Source organism: Lagenorhynchus albirostris, chromosome 15, assembly GCF_949774975.1.
Source record: "Lagenorhynchus albirostris chromosome 15, mLagAlb1.1, whole genome shotgun sequence".
Taxonomy (NCBI): domain Eukaryota; kingdom Metazoa; phylum Chordata; class Mammalia; order Artiodactyla; family Delphinidae; genus Lagenorhynchus; species Lagenorhynchus albirostris.
Window position 1 is genome coordinate 49,463,045 of NC_083109.1, and position 25,037 is coordinate 49,488,081.

At 46.4% G+C, this 25,037-nt stretch overlaps 1 protein-coding gene across 13 annotated transcripts in view; it reads left to right on the plus strand.

The window, feature by feature from the left end:
- Nucleotides 1–608: 608 nt before the first annotated feature.
- FAM234A (family with sequence similarity 234 member A) overlaps nucleotides 609–25,037 on the plus strand; it is a 31,349-nt gene continuing 6,920 nt past the window's right edge. For 6 of the 13 annotated variants that reach the window (XM_060124439.1, XM_060124438.1, XM_060124444.1 and 3 more), the window contains exons 1-2: nucleotides 20,407–20,454; nucleotides 20,772–21,069. In XM_060124439.1, the coding sequence (XP_059980422.1) occupies nucleotides 20,805–21,069 (265 nt within the window). In that variant the 5' untranslated portion in view covers nucleotides 20,407–20,454; nucleotides 20,772–20,804. Of the gene's footprint in view, nucleotides 676–850; nucleotides 928–3,255; nucleotides 3,277–13,715; nucleotides 13,770–20,406; nucleotides 20,459–20,771; nucleotides 21,070–25,037 lie in introns of those variants that run through there. The other 7 variants (XM_060124440.1, XM_060124443.1, XM_060124441.1 and 4 more) reach the window with 7 other exon arrangements.

The following is a 25,037-nucleotide window of genomic DNA, read 5'->3' on the forward strand; positions in this document are numbered from 1 at the left end:
TGGGGTAAAGAGGGACTAACTCAATAAATGGCATTAGCACTCCTGGTTATCCAAATGGAAAAAAAAAAAATGAAGTTACCTTCTTACCCCATACGAAAGCTACTCCAAGCTGAATTAAGGACTTAAAGGTTAAAATCAAAACTTTAAAAAAACATTAGGAAAATACGTGGGAGAGTGAGGGGGTAGGAAAGGATTCCTTAAACAAGACACACAGAAAGTACTAACCATAAAATATTGGCACTTTTTTAATATTAAAGTGAAAAGACGAGACGCAAACCGGGATATTTACAACACACGCCACCGACAAAAACTTAATATCCAATACAGGGTGCCAGGAAACAACACGAAAAGACAAGCCTTTCAGCAGAAACCTGGACCAACGACCAGAACAGGCACTTCCGGAAGAGGAAACGTCAGGCCAACGCAAGTAAAACCAACGAAAGATGCTCGAACGCTCTAACAACCGCGGAACCGGAGCGGACCGGCAGCACCCCCAAGGCAATCTGCGGGACAGACACTACCGTCCGCGTTGCTCAGCAACCGAGCCGGCCGTGGGGCGGGGCCTGAGCGCGCTTTCCGCCCCGCCCGACCGGAAGTGACGCCGGGAGCGGGGCCGAGCAGCCTGGTGGCGGCGCGGGCAGCAGCTCTGGCATCCTCGGGAGGGCGCGGCGGCGGGTGAGTAGCGCGTCCTCTTCCTTCTCGCGCGTGCGCTCCGCGGCCTCGCGCGGGTCCACCTCTTCCCTCTCGGGCCGTGTCTCTCCGCGTCGGCGCGGGGCCCCGGGAGACCCCAGCCCCAGGAGCCCGCCCGTGCTCTCGCCCACCGCCCAGCGTTGGAGTCCGTGCGTGTCCGCGCCGCGCTGTGGGTGGAGGAGCTACGCGGGAGCCGGGCAGCGCAGCGGGTTGGCAGGACCGACTGCCGCAGCCTGGGTTTGTGTGGCGCTCAGTTCAGCCCCGCTTTCCCCCAAAGACAGGATTTAACTCCCATTAGGAACCTTCCCACCCCAGTTGGCTGCATAGGAGGCAAGCTAGCCATCGCTGCACTGGTTGCCTGGAAGTAATTAAAAATATACTAATACTAAAATAGTATGTCTATGAGCTGCCTCTCGCCAGGGTCAGATATGCATGTCCTCTTTCTAGGACGGCGTCTGTTTGACGACTGGCTCAGTGATCCAAAGCTCAGCTGACGGTTACTCACCTATAGAGGTGATTGCTCCCTACAGCCTGTCTTACTAAGCAAAAGCAAAGCAGAGTTTAAAAGCGGGGAAGAACGCTGTCAGTCTGTGAGAGTTCTCACCTCCCCCATGACTTGATTGCCTGGGAGCTGACTGATAGGTTATCAGGGTATAGACAACTGCAAATACTTGCAACTCCGTGATTTCAGCTGAGGAGCTTGTGTGATGTGCTCACCTACCCCTAGGCTGCTAATGCTCTTCTGAGCCTCAACCAGATGGCTCCATTGCTCTCTTTGCACTTTCCCTGTGAGCCTGAAGTTACAGCAGCCTAGATGAACTCAGCAAGTACTGAGTGTCTGCTGGGTGCCAGGCATATAGCACTCATCAAGACAGAATTCCTGTCCTCAAGGAGCTTCAATTCTATGGGAGGATACAGATAATAAGTAAGATAAATAAGCAAAATATGGAGCATGCTAAAGAGAGAATACGGATCAGGAAAGAGTGAAATGGAAATGACCCTGTTATCAATGAAGTGGACATTTATTTGGGCATTTTACCAGTTCTCTGAGTCCTTGTTGCACGGATTGGAGTGCTTTTGGCTTCAAGTGTCAAGCGTCCATTAAAACTAGATCAACCTCTGGAGGCATTCCACCTACTTTCACTTAAGAAAGTCCAGGGGACCAGAAATAGATGGGGCCAGGGGCTTAAATGAGATCATCAGGATTTAGTGATGGAGTGTGGGGGTCTTACTACCATCCTCTCACACACTTTCTCTTTGACCTGTTTCTCTCTATGTTGCCTTTCTTCTTCTCAGGTTCCTGCCTCTGCTCTACCTGCTTGTATTAGTTATCTGCTGCTCCGTAACAAATCAACATCAATGATGTTTTAATGGATTAAAACATCAAACATTTATTACCAGTTTCTGTGGGTCAGGAATTCAGGAGTGAATTAGGTGATTATAGTTCAAGGACTCTCATGGGATTCTTTTTTTTTTTTTTGCCACTCCACGCAACATGCGAAATCTTAGTTCCCCGACCCGGGATCGAACCCATGTCCCCTGCATTGGGAGCGTGGAGTCTTAACCACTGGACCGCCAGGGAAGTCCCAAAGGACTCTATGGGGTTACAACCAAGATATTGGCTGGGGACGCAGTCATTTAAAGTCTTGATTGGGACCAGAGGGTCTGACTTCAAGACAGTCCACTCACTCAAGGCCTCAGTTCCTTACTGGCTGGCTGTTGGCTGGAATCCTTATTTCCTAGCCACATGTCATTGTCTTCCCTCAGAGCAAGCGATAAGAGAGGAGAGAGAGGATGGTGGAAGTCACCGTGGTTTTTATGATCTAATTTTGGAATTTTGCTGCTGCTCCTGCCATATTCTGTTTGCTGGCATCACTAGGTACTAAACACTTCACCTTTTTTTTTTTTTTTTTTTTTTTTGCGGTACGCGGGCCTCACTGTTGTGGCCTCTCCCGTTGCGGAGCACAGGCTCCAGACGCGCAGGCTCAGCGGCCATGGCTCACGGGTACAGCCGCTCCACGGCATGTAGGATCTTCCCGGACCGGGGCACGAACCTGTGTCCCCTGCATCGGCAGGCGGACTCTCAACCACTGCGCCACCAGGGAAGCCTAAACACTTCACCTTTGAAGGGAGGCACATCAAAGAGCTTGTGAACATATTTTAAAACAACTCCTGTGGGAAAAGAGTGCCTATTCCTGTAATTCCAGTTGCAGTTCCAGATCTAGTATTCAGTTGGGTCCTAATCATGTGAATCTGATTAGTTAGCTAGCCCTGGGTAAGGAGCCCTCCCCAAAGTTACCAGAACCACACTAAACTTGTGGGAAAGTGGATTTACCCAAAGAAAGCCCAGGTGCTGTTACAGAGAGAAGGAGTGGATGTCGGGTAGTCAAATTGACCCCTATGTCTGATACATGCTATCTATTTCAAATCAGTTAGAAAAGTTTACAAGCAGAGCATAGCAAGAATTGGACATTTATTCAGACAGGTGAATGTGTATGTTTATTTTATGCCGTGCACTATGGTTTGTCCTGGGAAGACAAAGGCAATAAACGAGTGATGCCCTCCGAAGTTCTTCACCATCTGGGGGTAGGTCTCACCAGTGGCTCAGTGGGTATGGAGCAGTGGTGGGCGGTGGGTGGGTGGGGGACTGGTTTGAGTGGGCTCTGAAGGCCCAGTAGGAGTTACTGGTAGGTCAGCCTTGTGATGGGGGAACAGACGTTGGGTATAGGGTTTGGGAAGACATGATACTAGAGGTAGGCGATAGCCAGGTGGTGGAAATACCTGCAGGCAAACTCAGGTGGCTGAGCTTTGTTCTAAAGTTGTGAAGCGTCAGTCAAGAGTTTCAAGCAGGGGAATGACATGATCAGGAGATATTAGAAAGATGTCTCTTGCAGCATCAAGGAAGGTTTGAGAGGGCTACAGAAATCCAGGTGAGAAGTTATAAAAATACGATCTAAAGTAGCGGCCGTTGAAAGGAGGGGTTCAACTGAAGAGATACGTCAGAATCTACAGGGTTTGTGGTTGTTGCAAAATTTACTACGTACCTCACCCGAAATCAGTCTTTAGAAAAACCACAAACTTAGTGAGTTTTGTTCCCACTCTGACTTTGTAAAATCCTTCATGGAGCTTAGGTTGTCTGGATGTAGTGTCCAAAAAGAAGAATGCTGATTCCTAAATGAATAACCAGGAAGCAGATATTGAGAGATCAAGTGACATATCTCTAACTTTTTAAAAATTGGAGCAAATTTTTTAAGAAATTGGAGGTGGGGCATGGGAGAGAAGTGTGGTCTGTAGATGGAAAAGGTTGGCTCTGTGTTGGTAATTGTTGAAGCTGGGTCGTGGATGAATGGGGCTGGTGGTCTCTACTTTCATGAATATTTAAACATTTATGTGACAACAGGTTTTTAAAAAATAAAGGTAAATAAGTAAACTGAAGTTAAGGCATATTTATAGGGTTGATCAAAAGTGATCAAGTAAGAATTATACTTTATCTTCTTAAGAGCTTCTGCTGTCCTTAATGTAAGGACAAGAAGAAACACTGATTTGTGGGGGAATCAAAGGAAATTGAATCTTCCTTAGAACTCAGGAAAAAAGATTACTCCATGTTATTTTACAGACAAACCTACAAAACTTGTTCTGTATAACAGTTGCTTGTCTGAAATTCTGGTAGCCATTTCTCCGTAACTCCCTTTTAGGTGGTATGTGAGCTGCCCTCAATTACTCTGAAAGTTTTGCATCTCGTGGAGAGGAACTGTGTGCTGAGGTTCAGGTCCTAAGCACTGACCTGCCTGTGAAACACTTGCCTTTAACCGGGAACCATGCATGACCTTAAAATTTGTTCTCATTTGAAAGATGATTAAGGGCCTATTGTCTGTCTTGAGATTATTGTTTGGTGAAGAGAAGAAGTAGTTGTTCGGCTGTAAACGGCTGAACACTGTAGCCGTCATTGTCTGACTTCTGCTTTGCTCAGCCGAAAACCCAGTCTGCCCAGTTGGGTTCTGTGGGCGTCTCTCACATGCCTCTGGTTGAAGTGCTGTCAGAACACTTGGGCCACTGGGCCGGGACACAGGCCTCCTAATGTATAAGACATTCCTAAACCATTTGTATATGTCACAGCTGGCTTTGGGGCGAGCATTTGAGCACTCACACTGTAAGATCGGTTTGTGAGGTTTCCCTGGTGGCGCAGTGGTTGAGAGTCCGCCTGCCGATGCAGGCGACGCGGGTTCGTGCCCCGGTCTGGGAGGATCCCACATGCCGCGGAGCCTGCGCTTCCGGAGCCTGCGCTTCCGGAGCCTGTGCTCCCAACAGAAGAGGCCACAACAGTGAGAGGCCCGCGTACCAGAAAAAAAAAAAAAAAAATATCGGTTTGTGATTACAGGTCATGAGGTCTGTGCATCCAGACAAGCTCTTGAATGAAGAACTTGATGGGCCTTATCTCACCTTCTTGTCAAGGAATGGCTCCCAAAAGCTCTCTCCCGCGTTTCACTGACACTTAGTTTAACTGACACTTACCAAGTGTCTGTCGTTTGTTTAGCACCAGGGAAGTCCTGCTGCCCTAAAATAGCTCTCGGTCAGAGGCTGTGGGAGGAGTATTATGGGTGCTTTGAAAGAAAAAGTTCGAGTTCTCAGGTGGAAGGTGGCCTTCCTGGTCCGCGGTGCTCATGTAGGCTTGATGGTAGTCCAGCCAAGGCTCGGAGCACTGAGAGGGCCTCCTGGCAGGAGGACCATCCTGAGGGAAGACTTGAAAATCCGGATCCCTGGGAGTTCCCTGGTGGTACAGAGGTTAGGACTCTGCGCTTACACTGCTGAGGGTGCAAGTTCAGTCCCTGGTGGGGAACTAAGATGCCATAAGCCGCCTGGTGCAGACAAAAAAAAAAAAAAGAAAAGAAAAGAAAACCAGGATCCCTTACTGGTCAAATCACAGCAAGGCCAAGTGGACAACGGCGATTTGCAGATACAACACATGCCCAGTGGATACATGACAAGATGCAGTATGTTTTGTCCAATGTAATTTCTGTCCTCTAGAAAAGTAACCCCGCTGAGTGTGAACTAGGGGTGAGAGCTCCCCAGTGGAAAGAAAGAAATCTGCTCCACTCTCAGCTGCACCTTCAGAGTCACCCTGGACCATATAAGTACACAGTCCAAGAGTGGTAAACTGATCTTTTCATGGTTTAATCCAGTGACAAAATCCTTTCAGTTTCTATTACTAACTGGTGAAGCTAGATAGTAAAGTTAATCTATAATCAGAGTCTTTTCCTAAGTATTCCTTACATATTTTCTCCATTTAAAAAGCTCATCTGCACAACGTTGTAAATCAACTACACTCCAATAAAAATTAAAAAAATAATAATAAAAAATTAAAAAGCTCATCTGCTGTTTCCTCCAAGCCTCTCCTCTGCCTGTTTAAATGTATTTTCTCTCTGTGTGTTTTCTAATTTGCAGGTACCTTTGATTAAAATAATGTCTATTTTGCGAAATTGTCACCCTAGTGAGATCAAGTAATACGAGAAGTAGCTATTCCTGTGTGAGTGGAGGAAGGTGTTCTCTGTCTGGGCAAATAGAAGTGGGCTACTCCTTCCGTATTCTGTTACAGAGCTGACTATAGTACCAAGTTCTCAAAATTCTCAACTAAAACCAGAGTTAAGATTTTAAGGCATCCAGTTTAAACTGAACAAAAATTTTACTTAGTTTAAACCAATTTTTAAAATACGCAAACTACCTTTCCAGTGGAAGTGCTTAATTTTCAAAGTCTGATCTCTTTGATTCGTTGTCCGAAAAGAATTCTGTAAAATTGAAAATTTAAAAATTGGGGGTGGTGGTGCATCTCTTATTAAAGTCCCCTGAAGTGATCTTTTCTCCCCCCCCCAAAAAAAAAGTTACCAAATTTTAGTTTAAAAAGGTTAAACCCCCTACTTTCATAATATCTGTAGAATTGTCAGTTATTTGTTGGGGCAATTTTCCCTTTTCCCTCTGCCCTTGTTAGAATCTTTTTTTTTTTTTTTTAAGATTTACTTTTATTTATTTTTAGCTGCATTGGGTCTTCGTTGCTACATGCGGGCTTTCTCTAGTTGTGGCGAGCGGCGGCTACTCTTTGTTGCGGTGCGCGGGCTTCTCAATGTGGTGGCTTCCCTTGTTGCGGAGCATGGGCTCTAGGTGTGTGGATTTCAGTAGCTGCAGCATGCAGACTCAGTATTTGTGTCTCGCGGGCTCTAGAGCGCAGGCTCAGTAGTTGTGGCGCACGGGGTTAGTTGCTCTGCGGCATGTGGGATTTTCCCGGACCAGGGATCGAACCCACGTGCCCTGCATTGGCAGGCAGATTCTTATGCACTGAGACACCAGCAAAGTCCCTGCCCTTGTTAGAATCTTTTTTTTTTAAACAGCATCATTGCTTATTTATTCTCAGTGTCTCACCTGTTAGAATCTTTATGCTTTCTTTATCCATCAAAAAAAGTTAGAGACATTTTTATTTTTGAATTTTCTGTTCTCTCTGTCTCAGTAAACTGTTCTCAGAGAAAGAGCTCTTGGAGAAAAAGGAGTTATTTCCTTTATGCAAATACTACGTATTCCTGCCCCTCCAAATGTTAATTGTTACTGGGCTTTACTGTCCTTCCCCACCAGGCAGGAGGGCAGGTTTGGCCTTGAGCAGACACACCCGCAGGTGTGTGGCCCTTTGAAAAGCTGTACACAGGGATTGCATGTTTATCTCAAGCAGGTTATTCTTAGACTCATACCTTTTACCCTAATATGTATCATACTGATACATTTTCTTTCTCATCTCTCACATTTTTCTTCATTTCTTTTTTGTTTCGTTTTACTTGACATTTAAGTCAAAAAGTGCGCTGCATAGTCATCATTTCAGAAGCTCAGAAGTGGCAGGAGAAAATCCCAGTCAGTGACTGTCTGGAAATCCTGTAAACCAATTTCTGATCTCTGTCCTTAAGACCACGAGCTAGTTAGAAATGACAGAAAAGGACATTAGATGCAAATGAGGTAAAGATACAAGTCTCTTAACCTCAGAGTCTTTCCCTTTATTATCTTTTCTTCATTTGTTGTATCCTAACAGCTTTTGTTTTAAGTGAAAACTTCATTCCTTTACAGTACCTGGGAAGTGTGTTCCTTTAATTTTCTGTATATGTGTACAAATGTGCATTGTGTTTCCCTTAAGATCTGCTGCCCTGATGTTCCCCAGGACCCCTGTTCTCCAGACTTCTCACATTGAGTTTAGCTAACACAGAAATATGCGTTTTTATGCCCAGGTTGGACTTCCAGAAGCCTGTCTTTCCAATGGGCCTGTTACTTAGAGCCCATAGGCCGGTGGCTATGGGTCTTTTCTGTGCTGGCCAATGAGGAACTAGTAAACACACCTGATTTCAGGGATGCGCTTTATTCTGGGTTATGGTTGCAGCTGCTTCATTGCTGTATTGGAGGCAAAAGACTTTTTAAGTTTCTCTTACTTCTTTATGTGGAATTTAACGACAGCAGCTTCAATTTGAAACAAAAAGGAAAAAAGCCTGGAGTTCACAGACTTAGTGATTCGGCTTAGGGATAACCCTTTGCGTCTGCTGGGGCCAGGTTGGCACCTTGAGCTGCCTGTGTGCCTTTGGTGTGAGCCTTCTGCCACAACACCTGGGCTCAGGATCAGGCGTGTCCTCAGTGTTGGCGGCGCTGGGGCCCCGCCGTCGCCACAAGCGCTCCCCTGCTGTCCGGGCGGTCCTGCTCCCGGGCCCTCCGTGACCTCGGGCACCTGCGTGGTACTGTACATGTTCCCGGGTGTCACTGTACACGAGCAGCAAGGAACCACACGGACCTTTTCCCCACAGTGGGAAGGGAAGTGATTGCCGTGGGGGGTTTGCAGAAAGGCTGTAATTATTTTGAAATAGTGGCAGGTTGGGGGTTGGCTGTTCTTTTGGATGTCCTCGTAGAACTGCACTGTGGTTGATGTTCTGCCAAGAACAAGCAGAACAAAACAGAAACAGTTCCCATCTCTGGAGCAGAAGCTTCATGATCGGGCGGTTCTGAGGTGTCGCTGGGCCCTGGGGAAGCTCTGACCCCCCTCCCTTGCTCAAAGTTTGTTTGTTTGTTTGTTTTTGCGGTACGCGGGCCTCTCACTGTTGTGGCCTCTCCCATTGCGGAGCACAGGCTCCAGACGTGCGGGCTTAGCGGCCATGGCTCACAGGCCCAGCCACTCCACGGCATGTGGGATCTTCCCAGACCGGGGCATGAACCCGTGTCCCCTGCATCGGCAGGTGGACTCTCAACCACTGCGCCACCAGGGAAGCCCTCAAAGTTTGTTTTTTAAAATTATTTTAAATTAATTTTTAAAATTTATTTATTTATTATTTATTTATTTTTGACTGCGTTGGGTTTTCGTTGCACGCAGGCTTTCTCTAATTGCGGCGAGCAGGAGCTACTCTTTGTTGCGGTGTGCGAGCTTCTCGTTGCGGTCGCTTCTCTTGTTGCGGAGCACATGGGCTCAGTAGTTGTGGCTCGTGGGCTCTAGAGCACAGGCTCAGTAGTTGTGGTGCACAGGCTTAGTTGCTCCACTGCATGTGGGATCTTCCCGGACCAGGACTCGAACCCATGTTCCCTGCATTGGCAGGCGGATTCTCAACCACTGTGCCACCAGGGAAGCCCCGCAAGGGTTTTTATTATTATTTTTTAGCTGTTTATTTGGAACTAATTATAGACTCACAAGATATTACAAAAAGCTTGAAGTGCTTTCCCCCGGGCCTGGTGGTGAGGTCCCTGGGGCTAGCGCATTATCAGAGGTGGGAGCTAGATGTTGGCACAGTGCTGATCACTGCGCCGCAGACCTGCCCCATTCCTGTTTCTCCAGTTCTCACACGGGCTCCCTTGTCTGTGTGTCTGATGATATGAGAATCTATCACATGTGGACGTTTGTGCAGCCAGCAGCACAGTTGGCACGTGGACCGACCCACCTGACACGGGCCCATCCTCACTGCCCCTCCCCACCCGGCACTGCGGTCCCACCGCCTGCCCTTAGGGACCCGGCTGAGGGGGAGGATTCTCGAGGTGTCAAATAGAGAGGTTATCATCTCTCCCTCTGTCCAGCTCAGTTTGTTTTTAGGTGAATAAAGTTTTGTTACTTGAGTTGGTTATGCTGGGTATGCCCTCCCTACCCAGCTTTCTCTCCTGAAGAATAGAAACCTTTCCTGGAGAAGGATCACAGTATCTTTCACCTATCTGTTATGAAGTATCTTTAACTTGGAACTCTGTTAATGATTAAAAGGAAAAAAAAAGAAATTATTCAGAGTAATGCAAGTGAGCCAGGGATTTCTGCGGGAACAGTGAGTGAAGTCCTTGCTCTTAGAGGGATGACGGGAAGCAGCGCTTAGGACCAGTTCTGCTTCAACCTCCAGTCGGAAAACACCAGAGCTGGAGCGTCCCGAGCCGTCCCTGCGCTGGGACCCTCCGTCTGGAGGGCATTGTTGCCTCGCAGGAGCTGAAATGGCTGCTGTGGCTTCTGCCCTTTGGCCCTCGTCTTGCTGCCACCCTTCTGCATGAAGCCCGTCAAATATTCAAAGATGTTACAAAGCACAATTCAGTATTTCACTTTTTGTAATTTTTTATTACTGACCCCAGTATAAAAATAACGCTGTGAGGTCAGGCTTTGCCCGAGGTGAGGGCTGTGGCCATTGCTGTTGTTCACAGTGCAGTGTCCTGAGGCCTGGGGTCTGCGTGGCTCAACCCGCAGGACTGGGAAAGCCCAGGTGTGACGTTTCCCCACTGCTTCTCTACGTTTGAGAGCTGTGTTTCTTTGGGGCCAGTTTGTGCTTGGTGTTGTCTCCAGACTTCTCCAGGGAGCTGGTGAGAGCGTGTAGTGGAGAGAAAGGGTCCCAGCCGAGGGGGCTGGGTTGCCCAGCCTGTCCTCGGAGGGTCCCCCTGAGAGAGCCTGGGGGCGGCAGGGCCTGGTGCCAGCGGCTGTGTCTGAACCAGACTGCCCCCACGGCCATGCGCCCGATGGAGCCTCAGCCACCTTGCATCCCTGGCGTCCACCCGTTTTCTGAGTTTGACTCTCTGGTCTCCCCATTCATTCTGGACACTGTCTAATCTCTTTCCAACAAATTCTCTTTCTGCCTACACTAGCTAAAGTGTTTTTGGCAAACAGGAACCTTGACTGGTGTAGAGAGGTTGGGTAGATGCCCGGGTGCCTCGGATGGGAGGGGGTCTCTGCCCGGGTGCCTCGGATGGGAGGGGGTCTCCAGTCCCAGCCCCTGCTCTAGACTACACCGCCACCTGTGGTGACTTAGATTAGATAGGGAATCATTCCTAAATTGTGACCTCCCTTTTAAACAAGTATCCCCACTGCCAAGAAAAACAAAAGCCAGACTGGCTTTGGGTCACATTTGGTTAGAAGAACCAGAAAAGGCTTCATAAATAAGATGGCATTTTCCATGGGCCTTGAGGAGTGGGTAGGGTTTGAAAGGAAAGGATGTTTTAGGTGGACTTAGACACAGGGAAGTGTTAGGATTAGGCTTTTCAGGGACACCGGAGGGTCTGCCACATGGAGGGTCTGCCACATGGGGGCCACAGCTGTGGGGGTAGCGGGTGACAACCTCCCAAACACAGTTTTTTAATTTATGCTCTTTGGACACTTGAAGGGCTTACATGTAGGTAAAGGGATTAGATATTATTCCAAAGCACAGAATCTGGATCAGGGGACGGTTACAGGAGAGCAGATTTTAGTTCAGAATATGGCAAACTCCTAGTAACCAGGACTGTGCAGCGTGTAGGGCTTGGCTCCATATTCCAGGAGTGGAGGTGTCCCCAGAAGGGACAGGAAAAGGCCAAGAAAGCAGTGTTCCCACTTCATTCATGTGCCACTCAGGATTGTGCCATACTCGCAGCATAACTACACAGTTATTTTTATTTAGTACTTTTCTTTAATCAACTCACTTTTTCTAGTTAAATACACTTTAAGAGAAAACACCAGAGAGGCCAGGGATACAGAGCTGGAGGAGGGAGCCATGTCCAGAGTCCCCATGGCCTGGGCTGTAGCTCTCCCACCCCGGATTCTCACAGCTGTGCTGTTGCCCCAGAAACCAAAAACCAAAATAATGGCTGAACATATCCACCACTTGGCAAAAGATGTAAACCTACAGGTTCAGGAAGCTGAGCAAACCTTTAGCGGGATAAACCCAAAGAAACCCATGGCAAGACACATTGTAATTAAACTTCTGAAAACTAAAGACAAAGAAAAAAATTTGGAAGCAGCAAGAGAGATTGACATCTTAGTTATGGGGAGAAACAATTCAAAGGACAGCAGATTTCTCACTGGAAACCGTGAAGGCCAGAAAGAAGTGGCATCATGTTTTTCAAGGGCTGAAAGAAAAGAACCTATCAAATGTCAAGCACTGAATTCTATATCTGGGGAATTATTTACCAGGAATGATGGAGAAATAAAGACATTGTCATGTGAAGGAAAATAAATTGGTTGCCAGCAAACCTGCTCTAAGAGAATGACTGAAGGAGGTTCTTGAAACGTAAAGGAAATGTTAAGAGAAGCATTCTTGGAACATTAGGAAGAAAGAAAGAACAACAGAAAAAGCAAAAATATGAGTAAATATAATAGACTTTCATTCTCTTGAGTCTTCTAAATTATGTTTCATGAATGAAGCAAAAATATAACACTGATGTGTAGATGTATGTAGAGGAGATATTTAACACAATTCTATTATACACAGACTGGTAAAGGCTTAAAGCAGGGACGTGAGGTCTCTACACTTCACTTGAACTAGGAAAATGCTGACAGCAGGAGACTGTGTTAAGTTAGGTGTGTCTAATAATGTCCAGATCAACCACTAAAAATCTTCAGCGAAACACGCTAAAGCACCTAGATAAATAAAACTAGAATTGTAAATAATATTTCCCTTATTCATAAAGTAATCCACAGGAAGTCAGGAAGAACAAAAGTGAGAAACAAAAAAGAGAACAAACAACAAAAGGCAGAATAAAGGCCTAATATATGGATAATTTCCTTAAAAGTAAGTGGTCTGAAAATACAGATTTGCAGAGTGGATTTGAAAAAAAAAAAAAAAAATGATCCAGGGACTTGCCTGTCAGTCCAGTGGTTAGGACTCAGTGCTTTCAGTGCCGTGGCCCAGGTTTGATCCCTGGTCAGGGAACTAAGATCCTGCAAGCCGTGTGGCACTGCCAAAAGAAAAAAAAAAGATCCCTGTGCTGTCTAAAAAAAACCTACTTCAAATATATGATATAGGTAGATTGAAAATAAAAGCATGGAAAAAGATATACCATGCAAACATTAAGAGACGATAAGAAGAGCTATTAATGTCAGATAAGACTTTAGAGCGAGAATTACTTGGGGACGGGGGGGGGCATTGTGCAATGATAAAAAGGCTGAGCCACACAGAAAATACAGCAATCCTACATATGTGAGCAACAAACTACAAAGCTGCCATTTCTTTAAAAACTGAGTTGGCTGTCTGTATCCCCTGTTCCCCATCCATGAATTCAACCAGCTGCAGATTGGAAGTATTCCAGGCGGAAAAATCCAGAAAGTTCCAAAAAGTGAAACTTGAGTTCAATGCACACTGGCAACTGTTTACATAGCATTTACAGTGTACTGGGTATTATAGGTTATCTAGAGATGATTTAAGGTGTATGGCGAGGGGTGTGTGTGTAGGGTTATGTGCATCCCATTTGATGTAAGGGACTTGAGCATCTGTGGATACTGAGGGACGACTACTCAGCAATACAAGGAATCAACTGTATTCATACAGCAGCAACACAGAGGGACCTCAAGGGCATTGTGTTGAGTGAAAAAAGCCAATTTCAAAGTTCACATACTATGTTATTGCATTTCCATAACATTCCCCAAATGACAAAATTTTAGAAATGAAGAATGGGTTGGTGGTTGCCAGGGGAGAGGGATGGTGGGTGTGGCTCTTTGTGGTGATGGAATATAGTTCTGTATCTTGATATACATGAATCTACACAGGGAACGCCATAGCATAGAACTACGACGTCGCTCTCCTGGTTTTGATACGGTTCTGCAGTTGTGCTGTAACCGCTGGGGAAGGCTGAGACGGGGCTTCTCGGTATGATCTTCGCAACTTCCTATAAAGCAGTAATTTCAAAATAAACAGTTAAGGAAAGAACCTTTATCAGTTACCGGAAGTCTAAGACCACTGTCACCATAAACGGAAAGACATCCGTGAAAAAATACAGAGATAACTAGAAATAAAAATATTCACCTGGCACCACCTAAATTGTCTTGTGTGCTGCCAGTGGTGTAGGACCCAGGCTTTGTGAAGCCCCCTTACGGAGGGGTGGGAGGTCATGGGACTTCACTGGAGGACTTGGGACCCTTCAGTGCAAAGAAACTGTGTTCCTTAGTGAAGTTCAGGTTCTCAGGATCTCAAATATAGACCCTCAACTCCTTGGGCAGCTCCAGGCTTGAAACACTTCGTTTAACAGGAAAAGAGGGCGCTGGTGAGATGCCTGAGGTCTCTGTGTCTGGAGAAGAGAAGGAGCAGCACAGGGAGAGGGTGGTGACAACGATGGAGGGAGTCGCCCCCCTGCGCCCCCGCCGCACACTGAGCCCCCAGCTTTACATGCACTACCCAAACCTTCCCAACAACCTAATAGGAAAAAGAAACTGAGGAAAGCCACAATCCAGAGGCAGAGCTCACTACCAAACCCAGCTTCAAAATCTGCTCTTTCTCGCCATCCTGTACCCTTACGTACATGCATTTAGGGTTCTTTTATTTTGGTGCTAATCTCTCTCTCTCTTTCTCTTTTTTAACCACCAAAGCATTTTTATTTTTGTCACTGACAACGTACACAACAGTGGAATTGTACTATTACTTTGCTTGACTTCCTTAAATATTACTTAAGTAGGCATGTACGTTTAAGAGGAGTAATACCTTGAAGTATTCTGTAAACACAACCCCTCTCAATATGTTTTCCTGCTTTGTTTCATACATAAATAGCATTTTACAAAGTTATGAATAAAACTCTGAACTCTTATGGCCTAAAAGTGTGTGTAGATTCTGGAGCTTGACAAGATGTTCTCTTTATGGTTTTATAGCTAACATACACTATTTTAAAAAATTGAAGTATAGTTGATTTATAATGTGTTAATTTCTGCTGTACAGCAAAGTGATTCAGTTATACATATATATATATGTATATGCCTTTTTAAATATTATTTTCCATTATGGTTTATTATAAGATATTGACTATAGTTCTGTGTGCTATACAGTGAGACTTCGTTGTTTATCCAGTCTATATATAAAAGCTTACATGTGCTGACCCCAAACTCCCAATCCATCCCTCCTCCAACCCCCTCCTCCTTGATAATCACCAGTCTTCCTCTGTGATTCTGTTTCATAGATAGGTTCATTTGCGGCATATTTTAGATTCCACATATAAGTGATATCATATGGTATTTGTCTCTCTCTTTCTGACCTCACTTAGTATGATAATCTGTAGTTGCATCCATGTTGCTGCAAATGGCATCATTTCATTCTTTTTTATGGCCGAGTGGTATTCCAGTATATATATGTACTGCATTTTCTTTATCCATTCGTCTGTCAATGGACATTTAGGTTGTTTCCATGTCTTGGCTATTGTAAATAGCATTGCTGTGAACATTGGGGTGCATGTATCTTTTTTTTTTTTTTTTGGCCTCACCGCACAGCTGGCAGGATCTTAGTTCCCCAACCAGGGATTGAACCCAGGCCACCGCAGTGAAAGCGCTGAGTCCTAACCACTGGACCATCAGGGAATTCCCTGTATCTTTTTTTTCTTTAATAAATTTATTTTATTTTTGGCTGCGTTGGGTCTTCGTTGCTGCATGTGGGCCTTGTCTAGTTGCAGCAAGTGGGGGCTACTCTTCGTTGCGGTGTGCAGGCTTCTCATTGCGGTGGCTTCTCTTGTTGTGGAGCCTGGGCTCTAGGCGCATGGACTTCAGTATTGTGGCCTATGGGCTCAGTAGTTGTGGTTCGCGGGCTGTAGAGCGCAGGCTCAGTCGTTGTGGCACACGGGCTTAGTTGTTCCACGGCATGTGGGATCTTCCCGGACCAGGACTCGAACCTGTGTCCCCTGCATTGACAGGTGGATTCTTAACCACTGTGCCACCAGGGAAGCCCCATTCCCTGTATCTTTTTGAATTATAGTTTTGTCTGGGTATATACCCAGGAGTGGGATTGCTGGATCATATGGTAATTCTGTTTTAGTCTTCTGAGGAACCTCCACACTGTTTTCCACAGTGGCTGTAATGTGTGCTATTTGCAGTGTTTATCATGGGTCAAATGACTTATCATCACAAGTTACTGCACGAGTTCCGCCAACGACAGACCTTCCAGTTCACTTAGTAAAGATGCCATGTGTTAAAAAGTCAAAATGGGGACTTCCTTGGTGGTCCAGTGGTTAAGACTCCGTGCTCCCAATGCAGGGGGCGTGGGTTCAATCCTTGGTCAGGGAACTAGATCCCGCATGCCGCAATTAAAAGATTCCCGCATGCCACAGATAAAGATCCTGCATGCTGCAATGAAGAGCCTGCGCAGCCATATAAATAAATAGATAAATATATATATATTTTAAAGTCAAACTGGCCAAGAGACATCATTATTATTTATTTTATTTATTTATTTTTCTGGCTGCACCACATGGCGTGTGGAACTTCCCCAACCAGGGATCGAACCCAGGCCCCCTGCATTGGGAGCGTGGAGTCTTACCCACTGGACCACCAGGGAAGTCCTCCCATGAAATTCTGTTACAGGAACAGAATCAATACGCTCCTAAATTTTCCAAATTTTATTTTGAACCACCACTTTGATTAGTTAAAATTTCCAGAATAAAAATAATGACACACAAAAATGATCTTAGAAAGGCACACTTACCATTCCTGGCACAGAACATTTGATTTTTAGTTTTTGAATGACTGGAAGTCATTATTCCTTAAGAAAATATTAACGTATTTGTTGAAAGTGATTTATTAGGTAAGTGAAAATGAATCTTGCACATTGGCTGTTTCATTTTATATAATGAGTAATTTTTTAGGTCTTCACTTACAGGGTGTAAAACTTAGAAAAACATTCTCAAACTAATATGCTCATGAGAATTAAATGATTCGAGCTACAAATAAATACTAAGCTAAGATTGAGGTGGCGATCCCATTGGCGATTTTATTTTATTATTTTTGTAAATTTATTTATGGCTGCATTGGGTCTTTGTTGCTGCGCGCAGGCTTTCTCTAGTTGCGGTGAGCTGGGGCTACTCTTCGTTGCAGTGCGCGGGCTTCTCATTGCGGTGGCTTCTCTTGTTGTGGGGCACAGGCTCTAGGCGCATGGGCTTCAGTAGTTGTGGCACACGGGCTCAGTAGTTGCGGTTCGTGGGCTCTAGAACACAGCCTCAGTAGTCGTGACACACAGGCTTACTTGCTCCGTGGCATGTGGGATCTTCCCAGACCAGGGCTCAAACCTGTGTCCCCTGCATTGGCAGGCGGATTCTTAACTGCTGCACTACCAGGGAAGTCCCCTCATGGGCGATTTTAAACGAGTTTCTCACAAATTCTTTTTGATCTCAGATCAGTTTATGACCTCAACAGATGTCTTAGTGGCTCATTCACAGTTTTAGAAGCCAACGTCTGCTGGTTAAAAAGGTGGTTCCTGCAGGGATGTTTATTGCAACATGGCCCTGGACCAGGTCAGCCCACGGGGTGCTGGTCTCACGGGGCTGCCTTGGCCCCTGCAGAGGGGGCTGGCCTCCTGAAGCCTCTGTCCGTCCACCATCCGGTCTGTGATGGGTCTTATTTTGTCCTCCCCTGCATGCGGGCTTGGCCAGACCGTAGGTGCTGACCTGACTCCCCAGCTGTGTTGCTAAGGACCGTTTGGAGAGAGTTTCCCTTTCTGCTTCTACATCCAGATGGGTGGTAGCGTGGGGAGGGGGTTCTCTCTGCCCTCACTGGGGGACCAGTAGCATTCCTGTGTTCCCTCCATGATGCACCATTGGTCTGACTTAACAAGGAAACCTGTGTAGCAGGGACTAGAGAATAGTTTGGGCTCATATTTCCTTTAATTTTCAGAGGTCAGGTTTATAACTCGATTATTCTACTCACATTTTAAAACACACTTTATGGTTTTCAGTGCACAGAATATTTCTGGAGGGAGCCGTAAGAAACTAGTACCACGCTTCTCCTCTTGAGCCTGGGGGCTACAAGAGGAAGGGCAGTTATGCTTTTATATCTTTCACACGTTGTATCACATAAATTTATTGCTGACTTAAAAAAAAAACCCAAACTACATCAGTAACTGTTTTGCACTGTCCTTGTTTCTTCCAAACTACATCAGTAACCGTTTTGCACTGTCCTTGTTTCTTAGCTTAGGGAGTGAAAGACTGACTAGGAAAAGGAGTGGTTTAACTTAATGGCTTGGGGTCATCGGCATTGGGGTTTACTTTACTAAGCTTGCCGAGAACTCCAAGGACAAGAACCCCCAGGCAGCTGGATGGAAGGAAGGTGCTCTTCCTCCCTTTTATTTGCTTTCCTCCAGGCTGGCAATGGGGAGGTGGCGTCTCCATGGCAGGGCAGGAGGCAGGAAGAATCTAGACATGTGGTGGTGAGAGTGGGGTGACCACAGCAAAAGGGCAGACTCTTGGGCCAGCGCTTTTTCCCAGGTGGCTGGACCTGGGAGTCGCCTTCTGCCGGGCCCCACCCAGACAGGCTGATTTGATCGGGTGGTGAATGTGCCCAAGGTGAGGATCATGGCTCGGGAGGGACCTCTGTGCTCACCCCACTGCGTTCACAGACTGCCTGGTTGCATTTCACCAGCGCTTTGCAATCCCCACATGCGCCTGCGTTTGTGAAAGCGGATTCCCTGTGCAGACCTGGTCTCCAGGTGTGCCAGCCGCAAACGAGGTCTGGGAAACAGGGTTGTAAGTGGGACGTGAGTGGTTGTCATTTTGAGCAGGTGCCCTCGTGCTTGCACAGCCGTGGTTCAGAGAGCTTGAGTTTCTAGCCCAACATTCTAAAGCTCTTACAAAAGAGAACTTTATAGATAGAGCTTTTAAAATCAGTAATTTTAGCATTCTGGTCTCTCATTCAGTTTTCTTTGCTTTGCTAAAAGAATCTACGCATGTTAAATATTTCACACTCCCCTCGCTGGGACCACAGAGGCTGGATGCGCCAGGTAGATCCAGGCTCTGCTGCCGGCTCTTTCCCGTCCCTCCCAGACGGGCCCCCACCTCCCGCCCCACGGGTAAGATGCTTGGGCTTGAGGAGGCCCCTGGTCATGAGTCCTTGTTTGATTTCCTGTGTCCAGCTCATTACCTCGACAGGCTCACCTTTTCTGACTGCAGGATGTTAAAACTCATGTCTCAGCACTAGGGGGAGGCACAGAGATTTGTTTGGTTTTCTTTTTAAATTGTAACATACACACAACATGAACTTTACCATTACTGACATTTAGTACACGCGTTGGGTTTTGCAGCCATTGTTACCATCCCAGAAGGAAGGCTCACCTATTAGCACTCCCCCCAGCCCCCTCCCCCAGCCCCTGGCACCCACTTATCTACGTTCTGCCTCCAGGGATCTGCCTGTTCTGGACATTTCGTATAAATGGAGTCGTACGATACGTGACCTTCTGTGTCTGTATAATCTCACCAAGCGTCACGTTTTTGAGGTTTGTCCATGCTATCGCCTGTGTCAGAGCTTCACTCCTTTTCATGGCTGTGTAATAGTCCACAGTGTGGGCAGACCCCATTCTGTTTATCCATCACCTGTTGATGGATAGTGGGGTTATTCAGAACAGTGAAGCTCAGAGCATTTGTGTAAGTCCCTGTTCTCGGGTCTCCTGGAAAACCACCTAGGAGTGGAGCTGCTGGGTCGGACAGTTGCCCCGTATTTGATCGTCTGAGGAACCGCCAGGCCGTTTCCACAGCGGCTGCCGTGCTTCCTCCTCACGGCTGTGCACGACTGTGTTTCCCAGGGTCTCTACCTCCTCACCCACTCCTGCCATTTTACATTTTATTACCAAAGCTGCTCTAGTGGCTGTGTACACAGGCTTTCAAGTGAATTATTTTTATTAAATAATAGAGAAAAACAGTTAAAGTCAGAAGGTAAAACGTTTATAGAGAAAACCAGCACTCTGTTGTCTCTTCCTGCCTCCCTAACCCACCCCTTCCCAGAGGGAGCCCTTCCCGCTGTCCTGGTTTTAACCACTGGCACAGCCTCCCTCTCATGTAGATGAGGCTTATAACCCACTCAGACCCTTTGATCCCTTACACCCTCTCAATATAATTTGTGTTAGTTAGGACACTGGTTTCGCTGTTTAAAAAGGACCAAAATAACAAATACCTTGCCTTACGCCAGGCAGAAGTTTGTTTCTTTCTCGCACGATGAAGAGCACAAAGCTTGGTGATGAAGGTTTCCAGCCGTCAGGCCCACTCTGTCTGTGGTTCAACTTCAGAAGTGTTTTCCGTCTTATTTTCCGAGGTGGCCGCCCTGGGTTTCCTCCCCGACACGCCCAGTGCTGCCAGCAGGAGGGGCAGGAAGGAGGGAGGTCGTCCCGCATCCCCCCCCACCCCCCCCAGCCCCGGCGTGACTTTATCTTGTTACCAATAATAATTAGCTTGAGTGAGTGCTCACTGTGTCAGATGCTGTTATAAGTGCTTCTGTGCATTTACTGCTTTAACCCTCAGAGTCTTGTAAACACTGTTGTTTTCCTTTCACAGGGAAGGACACAGGTGCGGTCAGACCTTGCAGCTCGCTGGGGTCACCTGGTGAGTAAGTACAGCCCCCTCCCTGGGGGGCTGACCCCGACTCGGGTTGGGAGGCCGGTCAGAGGTGCCTCAGTTAATAGTTAATGTTTAATGCATGCTCTGCCGTAGTCTAGCCCGGCCGGCCTGCCCGGGTCAGCAGGCAGGAGCTGTAGAGCGTAGAGGGAAACCCGTCCTGTGTGCTGCCTCTGTGCGCCCACTGCCCTTCTGAGTTTGAGGCCTTCTCCAGTGGAGTCTGTGACACCCCTTCTTGGGCTGATGGGCCGCGGTCACAGCCGCCCCTGGGGCTCCTGACCACCTCTCCTGTGTCGCCACCACAGTGGCCAAGAGGTGAGCTTGGGGGTGTGCACACGATGACGGACAGCAAGGACTTAGAAGCCGAGATCCACCCCCTGAAGAACGAGAACAGGAAGGTGCAGGAACATCTGGGAAACCCAGCGGGAAAGGAAACCAGCGTGAAGCCGCCCCCGCAGTCCCGCCTCTCCCGGTGCCGGACGGTGGCCTTTTTTCTTTCGCTGTTTGTCTGCCTTTTCGTGGTGTTCGTGGTTTCCTTCATCATCCCATGTCCAGACCGGCTGGCGTCACAGGGGGTGTGGAGGATCGATTACAAGGCAGCAGGTGCGGGCGGCTTGTGGGGCAGGGGCGCTGAGTATCCCCGGGTCCCCTGGAGTCTGGGGGCCGGGGGCCGCCTCTCATGGAAACAGGAGCGTCCTCAGGAAGGACGGGCGGGGGGTCAGGAAAGGAAAGTGGCCCATTTGGTTACTTTTCTGAATTCAAAAAACATAGTAAAACAGAGCAACTGGCAGAATAGATGTAGCGAAGACTGATCTAAATGTGAAAACCAGGCGGGAGATTTGTGGCTGGGTCTCCCTGACGTGCTCCAGCCGAGTTTCCAGTCTGCCCCACCGCAGTTGAGCACACTTGATTTCTCTCTCATAAAATCTTGGCCTTATGGAAGCTGCTGAGTCAGCTTTCCTCTGGGCACTTCCCTGCCTGTTGGGAGTTGTGCCCGTATCAGCGGGCGTGGGTGCTGACAGCCTCGCAATGTTTCTTTGCACAGACTTGAAGCCCTCTCTGGTGGAATAAGGGGAATTTCTTGTTTAAGCCCCACTGACGGTCAATTTTGTTCAGAATTTGGTGCCTAATTTTGAGAGGGTGAAGTAATACATGTTTGTGTTTATTTTTGGCAGCTTAATTGAGATATAATTTATTATCATAATATTCACTTGCTTTGAGTATACGATTCGATGATTCTTAGTCAGTTTAAGACTTGAGCACTGGGACTTCCCTGGTGGTCCAGTTGTAAAGAATCTGCCTTACAATGCAGGGGACGCGGGTTCAATCCCTGATCAGGGAACTAAGATCCCACATGCCGCGGGACAACTAAGCCCACGAGCCACAGCTACTGAGAGCCCACGTGCCGCAACTAAGACCCGACGCAGCCAAAAATAAATATATAAATAAATAAATTAAAGAACTATTATTTAAAAAAATAATAAAATAAAATAAACTTGTTTAAAAAAAAGAGAGACTTGAGCACCTGTGCAGCTGTCGCCACAATCCAGTGTTTAGCACATCCATCATCTCTACACGATTCCTTGCCTGCAGGCCCCAGCCCCGACTCCAGCCCTGGAGCTGCCAGTGGGCTTCCCATCTCTATACACTTGCTGTTCCTGGACGTTTCATGTAAATGAAATCATGTAAGATGCATCTTTGGCCTCTCTCACTTACATGAGTTCATCCATGTGGTAGTGTGTTCCTTTGTGTGGACAGACCAGAGTATTCATCCATTGACCAGTTGGTGAATGTTTGCATCATTTTCAGTTTTTGACTGTTAATGAGTAACACTGCTGTGAATATTTGTGTACAAATCTTTGTGTGGACATATGTCTTATTTCTCTTGGGTAGGTTGCCAGGAGCAGAACTCTTGAACCTCGTGGTAAGTTTGTGTTTGACTCCTGTCACTGCCAGGCCTTCCCCAGAAGCTGCACCGTTTCATTTCCCCACTGGCTGTGTGGGAGAGGATTCTGGCTTCTCCACATCCTAGCCAACACTTGTCGTTATCTTTTTTTTTAATTAATTAATCTGTTTGTTTGTTTTTGGCTGCATTGGGTCTTTGTTGCTGCACAAGGGCTTTCTCTAGTTGCAGTGAGCGAGGGCCACTCCTCGCCGCAGTCACAGGCTTCTCATTGCGGTGGCTTCTCTTGTTGTAGAGCACGGGCTCCAGGCGTGCAGGTTTCAGTAGTTGTGGTGCACGGGCCCAGCTGCTCCGCAGCATGTGGGATCCTCCCGGACCAGGGCTTGAACCCATGTCCCCTGCATTGGCAGGTGGATTCTTAACCACTGCACCACCAGGGAAATCTCTTGTCTTTTTTAGTGTAGCCTTCCTAGTGGGTGTGAAGTGGTACCTAACTGCGTTTCTAGTCTGCGTTTCCCTGGTGACTAATGATGTTCACGTGGGTTATTAGCCATTCTTACGTCATCTTTGGTAATTGTCTATTCAAATCTTCCGCTCACTTAAAAATATAATTGTTTTATTATTGAGTTATAAAAGTTCTTTTAACACAACATTGTAAATCAACTGTATGTCAATAAAAAAATTTTAAGTTCTTTATGTGTTCCAGGTACAAGTCTTTCATCACATATGTGATTTGTGAATATTTGTGACCCATCTGGGGCTTGTCTTTTTATTTTCTATAGTGTTTAGCATGGGTTGTGTTTTTGGGGTCTAAGAACTCTCTGCCTAATGTGAGGTCATGAAGATTTTCTCCTGTTTTTTCTTTGAGAAGCTTTAGAGTTCTCACTCTGCCATTTAGGTCTGTGATCCATTTCGAGGTTGTTTTTTGTGTAGAGTGTTTGGTGGAAGCAAGTGGCAGGATTTCTAGAAATGGTCACACATGCCTCCCTCCCAGCAGGACCGTCTCAGAGGCACGAGGGCACCTCCCTGCTCTCGGCACTGATGCTGCAGAGCTCCCGTGAGTCTGGGGGTGGGAGGGGTGCATGTCGACAGTGTCGGGAGCGTGGTCCTTCCCCCACTGAGTGGCCTGGCGCCTTTGCTGAAACGCATTCAACCATCAGTTGTGTTCTGTCCTTCTGCGTCCTTACACCAGTGCCGCATCGTCTTGATTTCCACAGCTCCACAGACGGAAGTCTTCCAACTCTATTCCTTTATTTCTCCTCAACATTGTTTTGGCTCTTTGGGTCCTTGGCATTTTTATAAAATTTTAGGAGCAGCTTGTCAATTTCTGTAAAAAAGGCTTCTTGGGTTTTAACAGAAATTGTGTAGAATCTATAAATTAGTTTGGGTAGAGTTGCATCATGACAGTATCCAACCTTGCATTCCCCGTGTAGGGAGTTTTACAGTGTTTTACAGTGTTCAGTGGGCAAGTCCTGCACTTCTTTTGTTAAATTTATTCCAAAATGTTCTTTTTTTTATAAGTACTTTTATCTAAGCATATTTTTTAATTTTATTGAAGTATAGTTGATTTACAGTGTTGTGTTAATTTCTGCTTTGCAGCAAAATGAGTCAGTTGTACGTATATATATTCTTTTTCATATTCTTTCCATTATGGTTTATCCCAGGATATTGAATATAGTTCCCTGTACTATGCAGTAGGACCTTGTTGTTTATCCATCCTATACATAATAGTTTGTGTCTGCTAACCCCAAACTCCCAATCCACCCCTCCCCCACCACTGAATATTCTCTTTGATGCTCTTGTGATAGGAATTGTTGTGTGAATTTAATTTTCAAGTTCCCTTTGGTAGTTTATAGAAACACTGCTGGTTATTATATGGACCTTTTAAATTGTGGCCTTGAACTCATTAACTAGACTAGTAGGGGTGTATGTGTGTATTTAGAATTTCCTACCTACAGAATCATGCAATATGCAAAAAAAACGAGAGAGAGACGGTTTTACTTCTTCCTTCCCTTTTATTTCTTTTTCTTGCCTGATTTCATTGCTCGAATCTCCAGTACAATGTCGAACAGATGAGGTGAGAGCAGGTATCTTCCTCCCAATCTTGGGAATAAAACATTACATGTTTCAGCAGTAGGTGTGCTAATAGCTGTAGGCTTTTTGTAGATGCCCTTTATCTGTTTGGGTTTTTATAATGAAAAGGTGTTGGGTTTTGTCAAATGCTTTTTCTCTGTCAGACAACTGTGTGGTTTTTGTCCTTTATTCTGTGAACCTGGCATATCACCTTGATTTTCAGATGTTAAATCAACCTTGCGTTCCTGAGGTATAACCCACTAGATCATGTTGTACCATCACTTCTTCAGGTTGCTGGGTCCAGTTTGCTAGTTTGTGTCTGTATTAGTGAGGGATATTGAACATAGCTTTCCCTCCCTCCCTTTCTTCCCTTTCTTTCTTTCCTTCTTTCTTTTTTTAGATTATTAGCCCCATTTTATTTTATTTTTTTGGCCATGCCACACGGCTTGTGGGATCTTAGTTCCATGACCAGGGATCGAACCCATGCCCCCTGCAGTAGAAGTATGGAGTTCTAACCTCTGGGCCTTCAGTGAATTCCCAAACACAGCTTTCTTTTCTGGTGATGGCTTTGTCCTCATAGACGTGGAGAGAGCAA